Source organism: Suncus etruscus, chromosome 1 (genome assembly GCF_024139225.1).
Source record: "Suncus etruscus isolate mSunEtr1 chromosome 1, mSunEtr1.pri.cur, whole genome shotgun sequence".
NCBI classification, from domain to species: domain Eukaryota; kingdom Metazoa; phylum Chordata; class Mammalia; order Eulipotyphla; family Soricidae; genus Suncus; species Suncus etruscus.
In genome coordinates, this window is record NC_064848.1 from 88,541,573 (window position 1) to 88,567,432 (window position 25,860).

Here is a 25,860-nt window from a genome sequence, read left to right on the forward strand (position 1 = left end):
GATTTTGTGAGAAACACAGTGTTTGCAAAGAATTCTCCTTTCGTTCACATTTGTTTCTGGCCCCCTACACACACACACACACACACACACACACACACACACACACACACACACACACACACACAGTAGTCTACGCTGTCAGGTGACTTAGAAATCAGCTTCCTGTTCAGCTTTAACTGCAACTCTTGCCTTTCCCACCAACTAATAATTTAATTCTTTTTTGTTTTGTTTTTGTTTTTGTGCCACACCCGGTGATGCTCAGGAGTTACTCCTGGCTATATGCTCAGAAATCTCTCCTGGCTTCGGGGACCATATAGGATGCCGGAGGATCAAACCTCAGTTCATTCTAGGCTAGCGCGGGCAAGGCAGACCTTACTGCTATCGTCACCGCTCTGGCCTCTAATAGTTTAATTCTTAAGTGAAACTGATTCCATTTAATTTTTTTTTCAAGTAATCTAAAACTGTATCATTAAATCTTCAAATTAAATTATGTTTTACTTAAAAAAATTTTCACACTCTATTAAGTGAGCATGAAACACATATTAATTGGCACTTGAGAGAGAATCCAGAGAATGACAGTTACAGACTTAATTGCAAAAGCCAGCAAGCAAAACTGCATCTCCAGATAAATTTTAAAATATGGTGATGTGAAATTAAATAGGTGCACAAGCTTTTCACCAACAGAAATAATATGTGGCTGAATAGTCAAGGATTGTCACTGGGTTAAACTTTCTTATCAGATTAACTTGCAGTATTTAAAGTAAGAGGAGGGTTTCTAAGAAAAATCAAAGGTTTTTCAGGGTGATTCTCCCTGGTGATCTCTACACAAGAAACATCTAGGTCCAGATATTTTCTAGCTACACATTTTTATTCTCATTCAAATATATGAGTCTTGACTCATTAATGATACAGGCAGACTATCATATTTATCTCTGTAGTATGAAAGTTCCTACTCATCAGGGTTAATCAGAGTAACTTTATTAATTAGTATAATGTACTTCTAATAAGTACTTCTATATGGCTTACAGCCACAGGTTTTTTGCTTGGTATTCATATTTTTAATTAAAATAACCAATAAATGATTTCACTGGAAAACTTTCTGACAGGTACTCTTGCATACTTTATTAAGCAACAACTGACATCCAATATCTTGAAAGCTCTTATCTTCACCAACTTAATGAATCATCTCTTTATTGGCTAATTTCCTTTTTTTTTTCCAGAAATTCTTTTTTTTTGAGTTTTCTTGTTAATATACCAGGACTCTTAACCCCTTCTTACGCTTTCAAACTTCTAAAAGTTTTTACACTTCAAGTTTACTTTTTTTTTCTCCCCTAGGGGAAGTCTGAGGTTTATTCTGAAAATATTAGCTATTAAAAAGTAGCCAAGAGTTGTGCTTCAGTCTATAATCCTCCAGGACTGTGCAAATACATGGACACAGGCAGAGCAAATGTCTGCTAATCCAGCAATGAGCAGTGTGTGTAACCTTTGGCTGTAATAACACAGGCTTTTCATGTGTGGGGTTCTTTGGACTCAGATAACATTATAGCTGATGACTGTTGCAGAGCCCTGGCTTAACTGAAGGTTTACCAGAGATCTGTGCACCCCTCAACCCCAAACCCTGGAGGAGAATCAATCCCTCTTCTAGATGATAGCCCAAACACTTGCTTCTTTTCACATTTTCTGAACCAGATAACTTTCTATTCAGTTATTAAGATTGATTTTATTGGTTTTAAAATGAACTGAAAAACACACAGTATGTTTTGTTGTTTTTTTTTTTTAGGAGCACAATTTCAAAGTGCCTTTAGAAATCTTGCTTCATAGCAAACTTCACAAAACTTCTTTCAAGAGCTTGGGGAAACCAGAGTGTGAATTGACCTTAGCAGCAATACGGACTGTTTAAACCACTTCATCTTTGCAAAATAGTTATCTTGTAAAGTGGAGGTCTTAGCTAGACTTTCTGTGAACTCCTTGCATGCTAGTAATATACAAACTTATGAAGAAGATATTATACAAATATTACATGGCATTATTATGGGAAGGTAAAATGTAATTACAGAAACTATAAACTTACATTGCCATGATTATGTTTGGGTGTTCTATATAGGTACTTTGAGTGGGAAAAAGAATCTGTACTTCCTGAAAGAATTATATTTCTTTATGGAGAAAGATTTGCTCAAGGAAAGCTCTTCTACAGACTCATTAGGACTAGATCGCAAACCAGGCATGAGAATGTAATGTAAAGTGCATGAGAATGTAAAGGTTTTTTATTTCCTCACCTAACGGCTTCGGCATGTCCTTTGTGCAGTCTGAGCGCACAATGACAGAGGTGAGCCAAGTCTGAAGGGTGTCTATGTATGGTCTTTGAAACCCAAATACAAAGGTTAAATCACATTCTAAGTTCCCAAGTCCTTTGGGAAGAAGGAAGAGAATGAAAAATGAATCTACCTGATTAGTTAACTGTATTTCTGTCATAGTTCTATTTTGGAGGACAAATGCTCATCTCTAGACACATCACAATGCAGTTAACAGGTGCTGCCTGGTCTATAGTTTTTCTTTTACCTGTCAGGAGGAGGCTGGTTTGGGTCACACCCAGTTGTTTTCAGAGTGGTTCTGGGTGAGGTACTAAAAGTGATGGGTGCGTGCAAGGAAAATGTTTTACTATAAACCTGCTATACTATATCTCTCTGGTTCCTGAGCTGAATTTTTTTTTGGGGGGGGGAGATTTTGGCCACACCAGGCATTACTCAGGAGTTACTCCTGGCTCTCTGCTCAGAAGTAGCTCCTGGCAGGCTCTGGTGACCATATGGGAAGCTGGGGATCAAAACTGGGTCTGTCCCAGGTCAACCTCTTACAAGGCAAATGAATTACCAATTACCACTGAGCTATTACTCTGACTCACTGAGCTTAAGTGTTTTTTTCTTTATAAATATTTTTACTTAAGCACCATGATTACAAACATGCTTATAGTTGGTTTTTAGTTTTATATATAGTATGATATATTATATATGTTATGTAAAATATATTATATATAATATGACATGCTATATATAATTTGTTATGTAAAATTATATTATAATTCTGATATATTATATATGTATATATATAACACAACACCCCCTTTCACCAGTGCAATATTTGGCACTGGTGCTGAGCTGCAGTTTTAAACATGTCCTTTACCTTGGATTTGGACTAGGGGAAGATAGTTGTGGGGGGAAGGACACCATGTCATTTCCATACCTATTATACACAGGCCAACACATACCATCATGTATTCAATATAATACTGTATCTACAGATTTATGAGGTGGCCTGCGTGTGATGGGCTGCCCCTTTATTAGCACCACACTTTCCTACTACATCTAGGGCTTAGGGAGTCCAGAAACTAGTTCCTGGAAACTGCCAACAAACTGTTACTCTGCTTGAAATGCATTCCAGAAGGCTCTGTTCTATTTCAGTCTGTTCATTTCAGACTCCGTGGGCATCAGCTAAGGTGTGAGGTTCAACTCCTCTATACCTTCATTTCAAGAAATAAGTTGTACGCACAATCGATTCAAGCGGTAGCTGGACTCAAAGACCCATTGGCTTGATTTATTGGTTAATGGTTATGATAATAGGAGAACCAGATAAAACTGTCTATGAGGCCATAGGTGATTGATTTATATAAAAGGTAGTAGAATATGTTCTCTAGGTACTATGGGGGAGTTTAGGAGGAAATCAAATCAACAAGCAACTACATTTCCATATCAGAGGTGTGACATACTATAGATGAATTTGAGATCCTCTTTCCTTCCTTGTAATTTGTGAAGTAAGCTTGGCACCAAACCTATTCTGTTTCCTCAAAGACAAAGATATATGGAAACCCTGCATTGCAGATTTCCTGTGTCCATTAGCTTGTACTGAGGCAAGAGACTTATGGCTCTTGCAAGTTTAAAAGTGGCAGTTTTCTCATCTGGAAAATGAAAGTCTTGGACTGGATAATCTTCCCTCCAGTGCTAACATTCTATTTCTTTGATTTTTACATTTAAATGGTGTTTTCTTAATCAGTTCTCTGCTGCATCCTTTCCAAGATCTTTATTTACCATTGCAGAAGCATGAGTTTCTAATCAGCTATTGCATAGAGCTGCCTAATCTTAGCTGTTAATCTGTAAGCAGAACACATACCAGTTCTCAGATCTGGAATCTGTTTCTCTCCAAGAAAGAAAAGGTTGTCATTGTAAATTACTTGTTGAGAAACTTTGAGAAATGAAATGATTAGGAATTGTTAGTAGTATGATTCATTCATTATCAAATCAGGGTGCATTATATTTAGTTTAAAAACTATGTAGATGCACGTAAATTATGTGTACATATCTAGCCACAGCTCTCTTTCTCCTTTCTCTCTCTCTCTCTTTCTCTCTCTCTTTCTCTGTCTCTCTCTTTACACACTCAAAAAGCATAGGATCTATACTCCCTGGTCTCACAGTTTATGATACTATTTATTTTTGCCAGCCAAAGTACATATCAATAAAGTACATATCACCCTTCTTGGTGCCTACAAATTTATAACTTATTTCTCTTAGTTTATAATTTTCTATTAGGAAATACAGAATCTGGGACTGAAGAGACAGTACAGAGGGTAATACATTTGCCATGGATGGAGGCACGCAGCTGACCAGTGCTCAACCTCCTGCATCCTATATGGTCCCCTGACCAATATATGAGTGCAGTTGTGGCCCTATAACCAAAAGAAATACAGACTCTTTCAAAATTTAGATAATTTGAAGAAGATGATAGTTTTAAACTTTAATTTGTCACATCTGGGGGTGTTCAAGAGATTCCCCCCCACTCCCCGTGGCTCTGTGCTTAGGTGTCACTCCTACCGTGGCTCTGGGCACCTTATGTGGTGCTGGAAATTTAACCTGGTTAGCTGCATACAAGGTTAAGTGCCTTACCTGCTGTACCCCAAAGGTCACACTTTACATGATACTCTGTACATCAGATCTTTGTGTGAATTAACTTTAGATTTCTTTTAAAGAGCACATAGTTAAAAGAGAAATCACATTTTTCTAGAATTCCAAAAGTGCGTGCGTGTGTGTGTGTGTGTGTGTGTGTGTGTGTGTGTGTGTGTGTGTGTGTGTACATGTGGGGTTTGATGTGAAGTCTCAAAATTGGGCTACTAAGAAAGCTATTTTTAACTGAAAGCCAAAGAATTCCTTGATGATCTGTGTGATCCTATAAACAGCTTCTTCAGTGTAATTTTTTTTCAATTCTGGACAGGGGGATAATAGAATATTTTAATCTAATTTATTTTAAATAATAATAAATGACAAGGTACAATACTTAAGAACAACAAATGAAGCATTGAAAACTAAACAAATTAATGTGCCTGTCTCTCAGCTTTCCTGTACTTCTTAAAAGACACTATTGCAAAGAGTTTCTTAATCTAGGTGTTAACAAATATATTTTGACATTATAGAAAATTATGCACACTGTTCATTTCCATAGCTTTGTTTGTGAATAATCTACCTTAAGATCAGTATACATAGTTACTGTTCTTTTATTTATAATATCTGTATAGTATTTAATTGTATGGAAATACCATAATTTATTTATCTATAATACTTAACCATTAAGAATAGAGTTATAAAAAGCAATTTTATTTCTCTTCTTTCTTTTGTTCCTCTTTCTACTTTCCCATTCTCTTTTCTTTCACTCTTTCTATTTTTCTTTCTTCCTCTTTCTTTGTCTCTTCCTTTCTTTATCTTTCTCTTATTCTATCTTATCTTTTATATACGTCTTATCTATATCTATGTCTATATATCTTTCTTTCTTTACAAAGTGTTGACTCTCATCACTCCTGAGAACCATAGATTCTGTACAGAGAATTCAATGAACATGGCATTATTGTGGCAATATAGTGGTTCTTAGTGGGTATTTCATACATGAGGGTTATACTAATAGGATTAATACTATATAACAACAAATATAAAGTATTTTTCACTTATTGAAATACTTCTACTATCTCATGACCATACCCATATCTTATGAAGTTCTAATCTTCTGAGTACCTCTAGATGTTCATCACTGGTGCCCCAAAAGAGTCACCTCTTTCTAAATTTATTTTTACTTTATGTAATCAATGAAGTATACAATTTTTATTTCTCTTTTTCTGGGAACTAAACTTTTATTAGTGTAGTTTTAAGATTATATTATCTTTTGGAGAAGGAGCAATAATACAGTGAATAGGGCATTTGCCTTGTGTGTGGCCATCCCAAGTTTAATCCTAGGCATTCCATAAAATCCTCTATGAACACCAGGAGTGATTTCAGAGTGTAGATGAGGAGTAACTCCTGAGCACAGCTGGATGTAACACACACACAAACAAACAAAAATATAATATTAGCTTCAGGCAGCTTCCCCAACTCATTTCGGTATTACTGTTATATAAAATCCAGAGGTATTTATATAAATAAATTATCATTAAAATATATCTTATTTATCTTGAAAATTTTATCTAGGAAAATTTTTAATACCTTAAAAGCAAACCTTTGATATATTCATGTTAAAATTTATTTTGTTGCTCCAACTTTAATGTCTTCTGTGCTGTTGAACTATTGTTACATTTTCATTTTGCAATAAATATTTCAACTTTCTGTACTTTTCTCACTCCAAACTTAGGCTGAGTTGAATAATATGGCTCTAGCCATTGACATTGAAATATGATTTATAAAGCTAACATTGGAATTGTTTATCAAATAGTTAATTGCTACAAATGGGGGGGAGAGCTAGAAGTGTATAGAAGTTGGAGATCAGAGGAATAAAGGGGACAGCTAAAGAGGTAAAGAGAAGAGAATGAAGAGAGGATGGGTGGGGAAGAGATGAATATTTGGAGCAACTATATAGGAAAAAGATCTCAATACTTGGAGCTAGGAACTGGACTAAGGAACAACTATGGTTTTCCTAATCAGTCAGCTTATGCATTACTTGAAGGCACAGTTAATTGTGGAAAGGATCAGAGTTTGTTGTTTATTTTGGATGCTAGGAAGTTTGAAGGCAAGATTGCAAGCTGTTCCAGTTCTATTGTGCAGAACACAGTTTATATTTTATAAAAATCAATCTTACCCTTGAGCTCTTATTTTCTAGATGATTTTAAAAGTTGTGTTTGTTGGAAAATTTATGAGTCGTCTTAAATTATTGCATGGGAAGAGGTATTGTGTAAAATAAAATGTGGAAAAATAAAAATCTTGTTTTACTTTTTATAAATACATTAACTGTATTCATAACATAACAATAACAAAGTACAACTGTTGGTAAAAAGAACTATGGAGAAATAAAATTATAAGCTTGTAACCAAAAATTTTGGAAACATTTAAAACCACCATGGGAGTACTAAAAAGATTACTTAAGAGTAGCATTTAACCCATTTTGTAAATAGAGAGCAATCATAGCAATGAAGATCTTAAATTTAAATGTCATAGATCTAGATAGATCTAGGGTCCTCAAACTTTTTAAACAGGGGGCCAGTTCACTGTTTCTCAGACCGTTGCAGGACCAGACTGTAGGTAAAAATAAATTATGAACAAATTCCTATGCATACTGAAATTACCTTATTCTGAAGGAAAAAATACGGGAACAAATACAATATTCAAAATGAAGAACAAGTAAAATTAAATCCACAAAGTTACCAGTATTTTATTGGGATCTATGGGCCTGCTTTTGTTGGGTTGTAGTATTAGGACCCCTGCCTGAGACTGAGAAGAAGTTAAGAGACAGAGCAAAGGAGGGGAGTTGTAGAGTGCTGCGCACATCCTACTCATGCGCACTATAGGCCCCAGATGAGATAGCTGCTAAGCAGGACAGGTAGCAGGGGTAAAAACAACTGGCGGGTGGGCTAAATGTCCTCGGTGGGCCGCATATAGCCTGCGGGCAGTAATTTGAGGAATCCTGCCTTAGAAAACCACCAAAAAGACAAAGTAAGTCAAGAACAAGATATTAGAGGTTGGAGAGATAACACAGTGGTAGGGCGTTTGCCTTGCATGCAGCAGATCCAGGATAGAATGTGGGACAAATCCCAACATCCCATATTGTCCCAAGTGCCTTCCAGGAACAATTTCTGAAAGCAGAACCAGGAGTAACCCCTGAGCGCTGTTGGGTGTGACTGCCCCCCCAAAAGAACAAGATATTAGAGAATAGTAGACCATAACTCCTGCTTGAGCACACCATCCAAATATTCTCTTAAACTAGATCTCTGCAGACCTGTCAGCTACTAGTATACCATTTGTGATAGCACCTTTACCCCAATTTTATACATGTGACCAAATTAAAATACTGTATTAAAAATCATACAAAATGAAGAGAAAGCCTAAGCTAAGAAGGTAACCTTTTTTTTTTCTTTCTTTTTATCTTTTTTAGGATATTGGTTGCCTAGTAATAAAGTAAAATGTTCCTGGGCAACAGGCCTGCATCTCTCTGTCTTCTATGGTCATGTGGAATGTCTTCTGGTGCTACTGAATCACAATGCTACAATCAACTGTAGACCAAATGGAAAAACTGCACTACATGTAGCTTGTGAAGTGGCCAACGAGGATTGCGTTAAGGTACTCTGTGACTATGGAGCAAAGCTCAATAGTTACTCCTTAAGTGGACAGGCTGCTTTGCACTACTGTACAACTCCGAGTTCCATTCACTGTGCCAAACTATTGGTTAGTAGAGGTAAGTCTTCATAATGACTGATTATAGTCAACTCAGACACTTATGGATTTGAAATTTGCTATCTTTAGGCCATGTTACAGATATTCTCATGCATGAAGTTTAATTTAGAAAATTCTGAAATTGGAAAACAAATATGTATATACATACTTATATTGATTTGAAGCCTTAACATGCATCCACATTAAATATAAACCTATAATTATATTGGTTCAAGTCTCTTGGTGATTATCACATTAGGATATTAGAATCATGATATCATTTTTAAATTGTAAGAAGTTTATTCATTTTCAGTTATTTAAAAATATCTACTTAGAGGCTGGAACAGTGGCTCAGCAGTAGGGCATTTGCCTTGCATGCGATGACCTAGGACGGACTGCAATTATATCCCTCAGTATCCCATATAGTCCCCCAAGCCAGGAGCGATTTCTGAGCTCATAGCCAGGAGTAACCCTTGAGTGTCACTGGTGTGCCCTCCCCCTCAAAAAAAAAAAAGGGGCAGTGATACTGGGCTCTGAGACTTGGCTTACAGAACAGAATTTGCAGAGGAAATGCAGAAGTAGATGGTGTGGAGAGAAACTAGAGTTTGTGGTGGAGGAATACTGACACTCTGGTGTTGGGTATGGTGTGGCAACATTATACACTTGAAACATTACTAAATAGTGTTGTAAACCATGGTGCTTAAAAAGAGAATAAAAAAACATCCCCAGGAAAGATTCCTGGGTACAGAATCAGGAGTAACCTTTAAACATTATTGAGTGTGCCTCGCAAGAAAATAAAAAATAGAAACAAAAAAGATCCAAGGGGGACTGGAAAGATAGTAGAGCAGTATGGTGTTTACCTTGCTTATGGCCAACCTGGGATCTACTCCTGTCTTTCTATATGGTCCCATAAGTCTGCCAGGAGTGATCCCAGAGCAAAGAGCCAGAAAGACATTCTAAGTACTGCCAGGTGTATCCCCAAAACCAAAAGCAAATCAAAACAAAAATAGGAGTCAAAAGATAGAGCAATCTGGTATAGTGAATAATATGTGCAAAGTGCTAGAACAAAAAATGAAAAAATGTGAACTACTCCTCAAATGGAAGAAGATAAATCTGGATGAATTATTATATGGATGGGATGGGATGGAAGGCACAAGAGGGTGGAGGTGAGTTCTCCAGAATATTATGAATATGATAGAACATAAGCAACTGAGGTTTTAGGTGTGGACGTTGGAAATGGAACCACTGAAACATTTTTATGTGAAGCAACTACATGGTTTTCAAATCCTCATTCTAGAATTATACATAAATTGAGTTGGAGGAAGCCAAAATGGAAGCAGGGAAACCAGTAAAATAATTATTGTAATAGGCGAGAAGAGATGATGTTTTAGATAGGAAGGGGCAAAATTAGGGAAGAAAATGAGAAGATGGATTTCTGGAAGTAGAAAGGATGGGATTTGGTAATAGATGTGGAGTGGGGATGGGAATAAAAAAGGGGAAGTTTTGAGTATCATTGCAAGGTTTTGGGCTTTATAATATGGGTAGATAGTGATGCTTTTTTTTTTTAATGGGGAGAAGCTGGAAAAGCGTGATGTGGAAGCTTATTAGATCTGGTTTTTAAAAGTCAAAATTATATGAGCTTTGCTGGTTGTCCACCATTCTGCACAAAAACAAAAATCAAAATTAAGGGCTGGAGGGACAGTACAGCATTGTAAATATAGGGCTTGCCTATATTGCCTTGCACACAGCTGACTGGGTTCTATTTCCAACTACCCATATGATCCTCTGAGCAATGGCAGGAGTAATTATTGAGTGATGAGTTATGAATAAGCCCTGAACAACACTAGGTGTAGCCCCAAAACAAAGAAAAACAAGGCAAAATTTTAGAGCTATGTTTAAAATTCACAATCACAATTATTTCAAAATGTTCCCTGATACCTTTTGTTATTTAACTCTTCATTCTAGATTCCATCTTTATCTATTTTCATTTATAATTTTTACTTTTCAAAAAAATGTACACATGTACTCTAAATTTTATAATATGTAGTTTGGGGGCATGATTGATAATACAGCAGGTAGAGCATTTGCCTTGCATACATCCAAGTCAGGTTCCATTCCCAACATCCTATATGGTACACTGAGTCTGCCTTTTGGCAATTCCTGAGCACAGAGCCAAAAGTATTCCCTGAGCACAGCTAAATTGGTTTAAAAATTATAAAAAGAGAATAAAAAATATAACATGTAGTCTTTGAATCTGATTTCTTCCATTTAATTTAGTACATTTGAATTCACTGATATGCACTCATTGGTACATTGTCTTTTTAATTCTGGGTAGAATTATTTGTAAAGATATTGTATAGTTTATTCCCCCTTCCTAAAGAGGTATCCGGACTATTTCTAGTTAACTATTTCTAGTTAATTTAGATATTCTCAATTGCCTAATATCTATATACATGTTTTTATGTGGAAATGTTTTCATCTTGGATAAATACCAAATAGTAGAATGATGAGTTGTATAATAAATTTTAGAATACACCAAATTGTTGCCAGTAGTTTGATATTTTGCACTGCTGCCAACAATGTATAAGAGTTCCAAGTTACTTTCTAAAATTTTCAGAGCTCCGTAATGTTAGATTAAATACATATGTATTAATAATTCTAATAACTCTAATAGGTATATAAAGACAGCCATTATGATTTTCATTTTAATTATCTAATGTACTTAGGAATTATACATTATCATGAGTTTAGCAATCTGTTTTCATTTTTTTAATTATTTGTTCTTATAATTTTCTCTCTCTTTTTTTTTTTTTTTGTTTTGGTTTTTGGGCAAAAAACAGCCTTCAGGGGTTACTCCTGGCTCTACACTCAGAAATCGCCCCTGGCAGGCTCCTGGGACCATATGGGGTGCCGGGATTTGAACCACCGTCCTTCTGCATGAAAGGCAAATGCCTTATCTCCATGCTATCTCTCCAGCCCCCAATTTGCTCTTTTTTTTAATCAATGTTTTGTTATATTACTATTTTAAAAGTTATTTACATAATGTAGTTGCTTTCCTCTTTATCTCTTTATTAGATATTTGTGGTTTTCATATATTTTAATTTCTTTCTTGGCTTACTACGTGCCTAGTGTCAAAAAATAAAACCCAGAAGTATTTCATAATGCCTTGTTTTGTGTAGTATCCCTAAAAAGAATATAAGTATTTAATTTTTATAAACTCAACTTATCATATCTTTAATTCTTTTGATTTGCAATTTACTATGTTCTAGATAAAAATATTTGACCAATCTAAGTAACAGATTTTAGCTCATTTTTTCTCCTATAAGATTTATAAATTGAGGCTTAACTTTTATATCTTGGGTTAATTTTTATTAGTTTTATGCATTATGTAAATCACGGAGTGAGATTTATCTTCTTGTATATAGCCATCCAATTGTTTCTATAACATTTGTTATATAGACAATTCTGTAACCACTGAATTACCTTCTATACTATTTTTTCAGGCCCTATATTTTTTAGTTTTATGTCTCAGTCTCTTGTGTAGTATATTGCACATGGGAGATTATCAATAAATGATCTTTTGCTGATCTGGGAATGGCTCCAGAGACCGAAGTGCATGGATGGGAGCAACTGCCAGCCAATAAATGAAAACTGTTATGTATATGGTTAATGAAATGTTGCTATTGGTCAGTTTAACTCTAAGTTTCCAGGGATAGATTATGGATAAATTTTCTCCCTTGGATTATGTTTTAGACACTTTGAGAAGTCACATCTATCACTATGTAGTTGGACAGAAGGCAATGAGCAGCACACAGACATAAGTCAGGCTAACATTAAATTCGAGACCAGAGAAGTAAGTCCATTAGAGGAAAAACCAATGCCATGGCAACTGAAAACTGATGTAATTTCATTTGCTATTTAATGGGCTCTTTGTGGAAAAGTGCTCTTTGTGGAAAAGGCTAATTGAGGCCAAAAAATTGCATGCAATTTTCTCTTAAAGGATTTTCCTCCAGTTTTTCAATGTTGCAGAGCCCGCTTTGTCCCCATGCTGGATTTTGTCTGCTATTTTTCTGTTTGCCTTTCTACTTAATGCCCCTCATCTTCTGGCCTTTGTTTCCTTTGGTATTAGTATAATAGTGTTCATCAGTTGAGAGGGCTTATTTACCTCTATAAAAATGTCCTCTCTGTGAATCATGCATTTCCCTACGAATAAAGAGTCAGGTCAGGTTTAGCTGGCTGAAAGCAGCATATTATTTCTTCCTATTTTCTTTCATAGGAAGAAAATGAAAACTACTTGCTTTTCTCTGCATGAAGCAAATCCTGACAGTTGGAAGAAATTTTGTGACTGTAGGAAAGCCATAAAAATTCAAATGTTTCCTAGCAGAATATAGCATGAGGGTAATGTAAGGAAGACCGTGCACTTTAAAAGACTGTCCCTTGTCACTTAGTGTGATGTGACATGTTACCTGAATGTTATGAAATCTGTTAATCAATGATACAAACACAGGAAGACAAAAATGTCATTGGCCTTTTTAATCAAGAAATATATATGGCTGCTTTATAGATAACTTTCAAACTAGTCTATAAGCTTCCATCCTTCTCTTATGTTATCTATTGTAATAGCACCAGTTACACAAAACTTTTACAAACAACCTTGGGGATTTTCCACTACATTTACTGTACTATTAATACCACCTGTACAATGAAATTTAACATTTTATTCATATTGACATTACTTATTATATTAAGCTTTAGGGAAAACTTTGTATCACTCTAAAATTGAGCCATCAATATAAAATATGCTAATGACCCTTGCATACAATAAATGTAACAGTGATAGTGAATACTGGGTAATGAAGTTTTGACTTCCACCTACCCAGAGACCCTCTTTTTTCAGATATCAGAGAAAAACTCTTTAAAAAAAACCTTATCTTTTGATTGCTGCTTCTTCTAGAAGTGTGATGGTCAATTATTCTGTTCTGAGTGTGTGAAGTTGCAATTTTGAAGGAAGGCTATTTCTCACATCCAGTCTGCTAATGAAATGTCCCTGTTTGTAGGGTTTGGTCCCTGGCATTACATGACATTCTGAATCCTGATAAGTGTGACATGCTGGCCACCAGCACCACTAGCAAGATCTCCCCCTGCCACCATCCCTCCCCCCGAAATTCCTCTTAAAATCAAGTCATACTTTAGGAGAAACTATCTTATTAAGCAATACATTATTAAGTTGATGGTCTACACCAGGATGAAGTATTAGAGAATCTCTAATCAGGAAAGTAACAAGTTTGAGACTCTCACCATATTGCTTCAACTCTGACCTGGAAGTGACTTGTTAGTTCAGTGAAAAAAAACAATGTATAAAATCAATGTATAAATATTGAAAGTAGGAAACAACACTCTCATTATTTCACATTTTATTTGTCTACATAAAAATGCCAAGAAACTTTGAAGCTAAATAGAATATTCTTGAGCTTGGAAAAGGTACTGTATTTGAGATTGAGAACACCAAAAATGTGTTCTTATATACCAAAAAAAGAAAAACAGAAATTATAATGTAAGGAAAGGTATAGGGTATCACAGAAATTCAAGGCTTAGAAAGTACATTCAATAAATAAAATATGAAATTTGAATATAAGACATTAAGAAGATACTGTACTCAGTTTCCTAATAAACATATAGCTCTGGGTTACTTCCTCTAGAGATGTAATCCCTTTAACATTTTATAGCTGATTAACTTTATATTTATATCCCTTTTGATATATAGGGATACCTCTCCTTTACATATAAAATTGAAAATAATAACTAGAAACATAAGTAATTTTCTGTTGAGCTATTGATTTGTTACTAATAGAAGATATGAGGATCTATTTGCTATATATATGTTTTTGGGCCATACCCGGCGGTGCTCAGGGGTTACTCCTGGCTGTCTGCTCAGAAATAGCTCCTGGCAGGCATGGGGGACCATATGGGACACCGGGATTTGAACCAACCACCTTTGGTCCTGGATCGGCTGCTTGCAAGGCAAACGCCGCTGTGCTATCTCTCCGGGCCCTATTTGCAATATATTTATTATAATTATGATAATGATAGTAAAATAGGATAAATTTATTCTTTACATTTTTCTTTTGAAGTTAATCATCTTTATTTATTTTTTTAATTAAAATTCACTTAACATGTAAAACTCATATAAAATTGTTTAATTATAATTTAAAATTTATCAAGCTATTCATAACACAGTTGTTTTAGGCATTCATTGTTCAGACTACAGTACCTTCTCCTGTGTGATCTTCCCTTCACCTGTATTTCTAATTTTTACTCACCAAAGAGCCTGCCTCCTTATAGGCATAAACAAATTTACTTCATTTTATTTGCTACAATATGAAGGCAAATGAAATGAACAAAAATTAGATAAACAAGGGTGAAATTGAAATAATTGTTGTCTAGTCATGGTGTTACTAAATTCAGTGTCTAAGAATTTACTGGGATGTGATTAGTGCTAATTGAGCTTTCTCTGTACTGTTTAGGCTTACTGAACTTGATTAAAATGTAACTCTCCCAACAGATTTTCTGTGATACTACTGGGTTGACACTACTACTAATTTTTGAGGTGTGCAATAGCTGTGTGGTCCAGGATTTACAGATCTGAAACAAATTTTGTGACTTGGGAGTTTGATAAGTTAATTTGCAGAGCTGGGCCGTTTCGGTTGTAGGGTAGGGTTTGTGCTGGGATGTTGTGTTTTACACAGAAAGGGTTATCTGCCCCACCTATTCTGCGAATGCCACAGAGGTATCAGTCAGATCTAACTACATGGGAGCTATCCATGGCCATTAATTTCTTTTGGAGCTTGGTTGAGGAGACAGCAGTCTTTTGGTTGGACTAACGGCAGTAGTGGGCAAAGGCTGCTGGTTTTTTCAGTGGCAGGGGGTGGATGTGAAAATCCACTATTTTCAACCTAACCTTTTGATATAATTTTAGTCTTCTGTGAAAATATCTAAGTCAAATAGGCATCTTAAAAACTAGATTAAAAAACACATGAAAAAGTTCCTTCTGGAGCCATCAAAAAAACCTCTTCAACCCAAACTAGATTACTCTGTGTTCGATAAACTGATATGCTGGGATCTCCATTTCACATCATCACTTTCTTTTTGTATTTCCTATTTCTTGGAGCCCAGGTCTTCTTAAGTATATCTGTTGGTATATTGCCTGATTGAGTGAGTGTACAGGTTTCCAAATGCTTTAGTTGCACCTCAACCTGGCATACAATTCTATACAAATAAAATGAATCATTTTATTTTAAGGTATACAGACATCACATCAATCATTGCCTTTTAGTTTCCAGTACTGCTACTGAACAAATGGAAGCTCCTTTATATTAACATCTTTTACATATGACTTATTATCTTCAATCAATGGAAGAGATGGGAGGTAGCATTTAAATTTTTTATTTAAATTGTTTCTTGAATTGTTTCTTGCATTTAAATATCCATAATGATCCACCTTAGTTGCTTTTTAAATTCAGTCACTACATTTTAATATACAAATATTCATATATGTTAATATTGACATTGTTCCCTAATTATTCTCTTTATAAATTTTTTTCTCTTTTCAGTATGATCTCTTATTTAACTCACTACAAAATTTTTGGGGCCACATCCACTGGTGCTTAGGGATTATTCCTGTCTCTACACACAGGAATCATTTCTGGTGGGCTGAGAGAGACCATATAGGATTTTAGGGATAGAACCTGGGTCAGCCATACACAAGGCAAACACCTACTGCTGTCCTATTTATTGTTCCAGCCTCTAAATCACTGCTACTTAGATATTGTATTGCCTGGTCTATTACTATAATTGTTTTGTAGTAAATATCTCTTTGTTTTGCTTATTTTTATATTCTGCTTTCTGGAAGAGTTGCCCTAGGTGATTTTTCTCTACTTTTCATTGTCAAACTTATTAAAGATTTTTATTATATATCTTATTGTCCTGGATATATGTAGATATTTAAGCTGAATAAATACAGCTTATTTAAGATTTAAGTGTTTGATGCTCAATAGTTGAGTATTAACTTCACTTTGGGTGATCTGGCTGGGCTTTTTATTTAAGAAAATGTGTACATACAATATTCAGATTACTTTTGTTTTTTAAGTTAAACGAATTGCAAAAACCAAACTAAACAAAAAGCTTCTAACAAACCAATTCTTGGATGTTCAAAACATAATTACAATATTCTAAATTCCAGGCTGTTTTGGTACTAAGTGGGCTGGGAATGCAGATATTATTTATTTTTAGGCTGTCTAGAATATTCTACCTTCTCCCCTTTTTTGGCTAAAAATGTTTTATTTTTGACTTCAGTGACAAAGATTATTGTTTTATTTTCCACAAATTAATTTGCATTTTTAACTGTTCTACATTTTCATATAATGTTGTTTTGCTTTGTGGCACTTGTATTTTATTTGTTTATTTTATCATTTATTTATTTATTTAAGTTGTATCTTCACCCCTTACTAAATTCAGCATAAACTAGTGAGTTCAGAGTAAAACTGGATGTTAATCATTGAATATTTAGCAGATGTCTAATTAGCAACTAGAACTAGAAAAGTGTATATTTGAACAAGATCAATTTCACAGCCTGTGTTGACAAAATTTTCTGTTTATATTTTCAATGACTCTTTTTCCATCCTATGATATTATGTCAGAAAGAATAAAGTAGGGGCTGGAGATATGGCATGGAGGTAAGGCATTTGCCTTGCATGCTGAAGACCAGAGGTTCTAATCCAGGCATCCCATATGGTCTCCTGAACCTGCCAGGAGCGATTTCTGAGCATAGAGCCAGTAGTAACCCCTGAGCACTGCCAAGTGTGACCCCCCCAAAAAAGGAATAAAGTATCAAATGCTTAAAATGTTATTAATAAATTAAAATATTAAACAGTTTAAAATTTAAATTATTCTTGGAATTTGTTAAATAGAACAGAGTATAGCAGTGACTGGTGCAGTAATAGTAATAGAGGAACTATGACTAAAAAAGAAAGAAAGCTGCTGTATATGATTGTATTTTAAAGAGTATTTGAGAAAAGGAGACAAGAGAGTATATAAGAAAATGGAGCTAAGGCATTTTTTCTTGTAGAAGATAAAAAAGTGTTTTAAAGCATTTAAAAGTCTAATGGCAAAATCCACTAGTGAGTATATATTAAAGAGAGGAAATATTTTATACTTTATATTTTGAAAGTTCTCATATATTCAGGATATGAGATCTAGATCTAGAACCAGGCACAATGATTGACTGTTATATTGTATGTGTTGGGGAAGAGGGGAATGAAAAGTAACAAATTATGAATCTTAACATGCTGGTATTAAAGTTAAAGCTTTTTTTGCATGTGTCTGGCCAATTGTCTTAACACCACTTGTTGAAAAGGCTTTCCTGGCTTCATTTTGAGTTTCTTGCCCATTAGGCAAAGATTAATTGATTGTCTGGGGAACATTCTCTGAATACTCATGTCTATTCCATTGATCTGAGTGTTTGTCTTTATTCCAATACCATACTGTTTTAGTTACTATTGCTCTGTAATAAAATTTAAAGTTGGGTAAAGTGGTTCCTTCTATATTCTTTTCTCTAGGAATTGCTCTAGATATTTGTGGGTGTTTATTGTTCAAAATGAATTTCAGGAGTGTTTGATCCATTTCCTTGAAAAATGTCATGGGTATACTTAAAGAAATTGCATTAAATCTGTAGCAGTGGTCCTCAAACTATGGCCCGCGGGCCACATATTGTATTTGTATCTGTTTCGTTTTTCATTGCAAAATAAGATACATGCAGTGTGCATAAGAATTCGTTCATAAGTTTTGTTTTTACTATTGTCAGACCCTCCAATGGTCTGAGGGACAGTGAACTGGCCCCCTGTTTAAAAAGTTTGAGGATCCCTGCAGGGTATATTGCCATTTTAATGATGTTAATCCACCCAATACATGAACAGGGTATGTGTTTCATTTCCTTGTGTCATTTTTATTTCTTGAAGCAGTGTTTTATATAGTTTTGTTTGTATAGGTCCTTCACCTCTTTAGTTAAGTTGACTCCAGTATATTTGAGTTTGTGTGAGTGAGATTTTTTTAAATTTCCATTTTTCTCTATCATTATTTGTGTATAAAAAAGCCATTGATTTTTGTGTGTTAATTTTGTAGCCTGTCATTTTTCTATATGAATCTATTGTTTCTTGAATCTTTTTGGTAGAGTTTTTAGGGTTTTCTAAATACAGTATCATGTCATCTGCAAACAGTGAGAACTTGAATTCTTGCTTTTCTATCTGGATGCACTTGATATCCTTTTCTTGCCTAATTGCTATCGCAAGAAATTCCAGCACTATATTGAATAGGAGTAGTGAGAGGGGCAACCTTGTCATGTGTCAGATTTTAGAGGAAAGTCTTTCTGTTTATCTCCATTGAGAATAGTATTTGCCATTGGTTTGTGGTAAATGGACTTGACTATATTGAGAAGGGTTCCTTTCATTCCCATCTTGTTGAGGGTTTTTATCATGAGTGGGTGTTGGACCTTATTAAATGCTTTCTATGAATCTTACTATATTATGTTACTTGATTTACATATGTTAAACCATCCTCGAATTCCTGGAATGAAATCTACTTGGTCATGGTGTATGAACTTCTTGATGAGGCATTGGATCTATTTGCCAGGATTTTTGTTGAGGATCTTTGCATCTGTGTTCATCAGGGATATTGTCCTGTAGTTTTCTTTTCATTTCTTTTCTTTTTTGCAGCATCTCTGTCTGGTTTTGGTATCAGGGTGATGGTAGCTTCATAAAGACTATATACTCATATCTCCATCTAACACCATGCACAAAGGTCAAATCCAAATGGATTAAAGACCTTGATATCAGATCAGAAACTATAAGGTATATAGAACAACACAAGGTAAAAACTTCATGACATTGATACTAAAGGCATCTTCAAGGAGGAAACATCACTCTCCTAACAAGTGGAAGGGGAGATAAACAGATGGGTTTAAATCAATCTGAGAAGTTTCTGCACCTCAAAGAAAATAATGACTAGGATAAAAGGCCACCTACAGAATGGGAGAAACTATTCACCCAATACCCATCAGACAAGGGGGTAATATCCAAAATATAAAAAAGTATTGACAGAATTAACAAGAAATAAACATCTAACCTCATCAAAAAATGGGGAGAAGAAATGAATAGACACTTCCTCAAAGAAGAAATACAAATGGCCAAAGGGATATGAAAAAGTGCTCCACAGCATTAATCATGAGAGAGATAAAAATCAAAACAACAATGAGAAAACAAAACTAAACTAAACTAAAATGGGGCTGGAGTGGTAGCACATGGTAGGAAGTTTACCTTGCATGTGGCTGACCCAGGCCTGACATGAGTTTGATCCCTGGCATCTCATATGTTCCCCTGAGTGAGGAGCAAAATCTGAGCACAGAACCAGGAGTAACTTCTGAGCACTTCAGGTATATCTCCAAAAAATCAAAACAAAAATCTAACAAACCAACCAAACAAACAAAGATAACAAAACCAACAATGAGGTAACCTCTCAAGCATCAGAGACTGGCACACATCACAAAGAATAAGAACAATCAGTGCTGGTGGGTATGTGGAGAAAAAGGATTGCTGGTGGGAATACTGTCTAGTCCAGCCTTTATGGAAAACAATATGGAAATTGAGCTCCCATATGATTCAGAACATTCCTAGGGATATACTCAAGGAACACAAAAACACAATATAAAAACACTTCTGCACACCTATATTAATTGCAGAATTATTTACAATAGCTAGCATCCAGAAACAACCAAGATGCCCTTCAACAGATGAATGGCTAAAGAAACTGTGGAACATATACACAATGAAATACTTTGCAGCTGTTAGAATAGATGAAGTCATGAAATTTTCTATACATGGATGTACATGGAAACTATTATGCTGAGTGAAATAAGTCAGATGGAGAGAGATAGATACTGAATAGTCTCACTCATCTATGGGATTTAAGAAAAATAAAAGAAATTATTGTAATAATACCCAGAGACAATAGGTAGGAGAGCTGGAAGAACCAGCCCACAATATGAATCTTACCACAAAAATGGTGAGTTGCTGTTAGAGAAATAACTACGCTAACTATCATGACAATGGAAATGAGTAAGAAATGTGAAATGTCTGTCTCAAATATATGCAGGGAGTTGGGGGCAGGGAGAGAAATGGGAGTTATTGGTGGTAGGAATATTTCACTGGTGTAGTGGGGTGTTCTTTTTATAACTGAAATCCAACTACAAACACATTTGTAATCACAGTGCTTAAAAAGAGATATTATTTTTAAAAATTAAGTTAAAGTAGATCTTCTATGTTGAAAGGTATTTTTCAATGTAAAAATAGAGATAGAGAGTGAGAAAAGATTTTGCAGGTTTAAAAGTGTTGTAATATTATTAAAGTCAAATGAGGGTATGAATAATTAGTCAGGTGGCTTAGATTGCTGAGCTGCTCTGTTTTTATTTAACTATGATACTAATTATAATTGTGATACTAATCTTGTTTTGGTGATACTACTTCTATGATTTATATTCACCATACAGAACTTATCTACATTTTTGTAGGTACTGAGAGAATAGTCAGTTGGGTGCACTGAGGACTGGTTTTATTCATAGCACCAGTAGACAGACTGGAAATAAGATTTTGGCAAAAGATTTATATTGAAATGATGAAACTTTGAACTAAATTAGAAAAAGAGGTAGAAAAATAAGGAATATTTAATGGACAAAGGACTTAATGGATAAAATACTTAATGGACAAAAAAGTGCAAGGGTTATGATAAAACCATGATAAGAAGAAAGGTTTTTATGTTAAAATAAATGGCTATACAAATTATAATTCCAGAGATTCGTACTAATCAATTTCAGGTTGGACTCCATCTAGGTATGATTGGGTGAGAGTCACTATAAAAGAACAGGACAAAATCACGAGAGTAGAAGATCCAAAAACAAAAAAGATCAATTGATTGTGTGTGGTTGTTAAGTCACTCAGGATTTGTGATAATAGAAGTCAGTTGCCAAAACCTTCAGAAACTGATGATGAGATAAAAGTATTGATGAAAGTGGAGTAGATGCATAGAGTCTACAATGCAAAGATGTTTTTAAATTTGTATTATTTTTTTTTTCAAGAGAATGAGGTGGTAATTGAAAGAAGCAATGGGTTTTCAGATACATGAGAGAGAATACAGCTCTCTTCTGCAGGCCACAGTTAAATATCCTACATCCATTCTTTGAGCTTGGAACAGGGCAAAGCTAGTTCAGTTGCCATGGTGACCAACACCGTGTCTCTGGGCTCATTAATCCTATGTTCCAAACTAAGCACTTAGCGATAGCTTCTGAATAAATGCAACAAAGCTCTGCATACTGAAAAGGGCACATTCATGTTAAGCAGGGGAAAAAGGTTTTCAATTTCATTCATTAAACTTGAGTAAATAATTTAATATCTTTGTGCATCAGTCTTCCTAGCTAATGAATAAGGATAAATGCTTAATGGAAAATCTAGCCTAATAAAGTTAACAACATCAGCTTTACATATAAAGGAAATTGATGTTGCTGGTATATATGCATATGAAGGAAATAATGGAAAGGAAAATAACATATATTAAGTGGCTACGATGTGGAATGTCAGGTATTTTAAAATAAAATGACTCATTTAAAACTTGCAACAACCATGTGAGGTGAGGTGTATTTTACTCCCCTAATTTTTGAGATGAGAAATCAGAAATACAGAAAAATCAAATAGGCTCAGGTCACACAATTGGTGGGGTTCCAGCAGGTCCTGTACCTTGCTGAAAAGTATAAACTACTTGCCCTTCTGAGATATTTGGTTAGCTTTAAAAAAGGGAAAAAAAGTTTTCTTAAAGTAATATTTACAATGCAAAAGATAAATTTAAATGCTATAGTTTAATTGGATTAGCTTAATATTCACATTCTATAAACATACATATATTTAACATGGGGAATAGACCACCACACTTGATATGATTAAGAGGCCATTTGTGGTATTGGAGTTTCAAACCAGTCAGCTGCATGTAAAGTAACACCTCACCTCTTGCTTTATCTTTACTACTCATTGCACTATGCCCTTTTACATTTTATTTTATTGAAACAATTGTGATCAGCAGAATCCTTCACAGTTGAATTTGAGATATGCAATGAATCAGGGCCCTTGCCACCACCAGTGTCAACCTCCTTCCACCAATGGCCCCAGAGTGCATCCTACACCACCACTCTTTGCCTCCTGACCTGCTTGTCTAACAGGCCACTTTAAGTTTAGATTGTTAAAGTTTAGGTCCCCTGATTCTATTATCGTTGACTTTGGCTTGGATATTTAGTTCTGTTCTTATTTATTTCCCTGCCAATGCATCCAAGACCACTTGGCCCCTGATCCTCAGACTTTCTTTGATTCTTTCTTCTTAGTTTTATAGAAAAATGTGGGAATATGTGAGAAAATAAAGTAATCCATGTCCCAAGTTCTATTATAAAGACAGAAGCCCCAATTTAAAAGATAAGATATTTAAAAAATACAATTAAAGAAAAAGGTGTGTGTGTGGTAGGTTTTTGTTTGTCTTTTGTTTGTTTGTTTGTTAGTTAGTTTGCATAAACAAGCAAAATATGGGGGAAATAGAAAGGAAAAACCTTTGGTTAAAAAACTCATGAAGCATCTGGCATAGGACCAACTACAGACTCTAGACATATTAAGTTGCCTAACCCCATTTTTTTTTCTCTGTGGTCTCAGTTAAAGCTCTTCACAATCACGGAAGTCACAGCCAACTTTTGTGGTTAGAGATCCTGGTTTTTGTCCAGATCCTATGACAAAGCAGGGTGACAAGTAGCATCTTCTGGTTTCATTTCACCATTGGATGGCAATGTAGGGGGCCCTGCCCTTAAAGCAAGTTGTTGCTATTACCATGTCATCAGGGTGTCATATGAACCTACTCTGGAGAAGTTGATGCCAGGACAGCATCAGGACCATCCCTGGCAGAAGATAGATTCATGGTGCTGGTGTGGAAAACCATGCTGGTTCCAAATATGGGATCCAAGGTTCAGGAGTGAATGGCTAATATCTGATTTTCTGATGCCTAAGCTTAGTCACTATGAGAACACTCCACTTCATTGCATATGTTTTTAAGCTTTTCTTAAAAAAGAAGACATTTTTGTATATTAAAAGTATGTTCGATTTAAAGATATATAGACTGGCAATGCCTCTTCCAAAGAGAGGAAGTTCTTTTTTTTTTATCAAAACAATTGGTTTATACCCAGTTTGCCATTTCTACTTCCTAGATTTGGAAACCCCCCCCCCCCACACACACACACATCGAACTAGGCACAGAAAGAAGTCAATTATTTTTTGTTTCTTAACATAGTGACTTTATTTACTTTATACATTTATTTATAATTTTATTAATTTATTTATAAATAATAGATAAATGAGATATATATATTTAAAATACATAAAAAGTTTCCTTAAACTCTTTATTTAAAAAACACATCAGTTTCTCATTTCTACCTTTACAATGTGAGATAGTAAGATTTAACATAATAAGAGTAACTCCCTGCAATTAAATAGATCCCTGTTCTTGATGTACTATTGGGATTCAAATTAATTCAAATGTTAATTATTTTTGTTTCACTTGTAAGTCCCTACAAGTTCTGTTTTCTTAAATTTGAGTAACTGATTGTTGTACCAGATAATTGCCAAGTCTTCCTTTAGAAGTAAATTGTTAATTGCAGCCTTTCCTCCCACTATAGGTCTCCTCAGATTTACTCTACTTTAAATTTTCCTCTCAAAGGAAAATTGTGACTTGCGTTATGAGTTTTCAGGCTGGATATGTTTTCTGTTTTATAAGTAAACACATCAGAAACCAAAAAGTGAAGAACAGACCTTCCATGTACCTGCACTACCTTATTCTTGTTTCTTTTTTTCTATCAGTGCATCTCACATGTATTTCTTACTTTAAGGAGCCTGGACCTTATTATCTATTGAATATTTTAAACACCATTTAACAAAAGATAGAATATTTAGAAAGAGAAATCGTATGTCCTTTGCAAACTCCATAAGCCAGTTTAAAAGATCATCTAAACCACCGTAGAAGGGAACTCAATCATCCAGATTTGGTGATAAAAACAGTTAAATCAAGCAAGAACCTGAGGCTCCCGTCTTTGTTTTCCATTTAGGTAACTGAGAACCTTAGAGGAAGTCAGGAAAAGCATAATTGCTTCAGAGCTAGAGACTAAAAATCAAGTAAATGCCAGCTTCCAAAAGAAGTTTCCATTAATTAGAAAGCCAAAAGGGAACAGAATAACAGCGGACCTCTCTCTTTTCTGGAATAAACCATTTCTCCAGCAGTCAGAAGAGCCAGCTTCCACCTAGAGCCACCTGGCTACTTTAGGAAGGTTCATTCTTAAGAGCATCTTTGGCCTTTATTTACTCACAGTCTTAGAAGTAAATTAAACTATCAGAAACACTCTTGAGTTTCTAGGTCTTAATTAACCGAAGAACCGTGTTTTCAAGGCTGAAAGTGAAGTATCTTCCTGTAAGAAAAATTGAATAATTTTGAGTGGGGAGACCAAGAAAAGTCTGAATAGGAGTCTTGAGAAAAGTTGTCTTGCACTGAATAATTAATAATAGCCACCGGATAGGGTCTTTCTATTGTCCGTTTGACATTTATTCCAACACTAAATTCTTACAACTATCCCCTGAGGTTATTGCTATTATTTCTATTCGCATAGTAAGACACCAAAAGACGATTTGTTTAATGGAAGTAAGACCAGGTTAGAAAAGTAAACCTCAAGGCAGTGCAGCAGCTACTTCCACAAGGTGGTGCTGCTTCTCCTTTGCTACTCAATCCGGCAACGTAATTTAGTTTTGGGATTGCCCTGTTGCTTCCCTTTATGACTCTTTTACTTCAGTAGTTGATGGATGTGTCAGTCTATAAAACCCACCCCTCCCTGAGCGCCTTCAAGACCTGCCTTCCTCTTAACCTTTGTTTAAGAAAAAATTTAGGTGATTATTTAGTTTCTTTTCTCCAACACTGATGATGAAATTTAGGGTGGTATTCGACTCAAAGAGCTCAAATACATATTAATATAAATTTAATGCTTAAGAGCAACTGTTCTGAGAAAGACTATATGAGTTAA

General features: G+C 35.0%; 1 protein-coding gene across 1 annotated transcript in view; it reads left to right on the forward strand.

Annotated features, from left to right (window-relative positions):
- The window catches only part of ASB4 (ankyrin repeat and SOCS box containing 4), a 102,875-nt gene that overhangs the window by 2,956 nt on the left and 74,059 nt on the right, over positions 1 to 25,860 (forward strand). Inside the window, exon 2 of the mRNA XM_049784688.1 lies at positions 8,392 to 8,691. Within this exon, the coding sequence (XP_049640645.1) occupies positions 8,392 to 8,691 (300 nt within the window). The remainder of the gene's footprint in view (positions 1 to 8,391; positions 8,692 to 25,860) is intronic.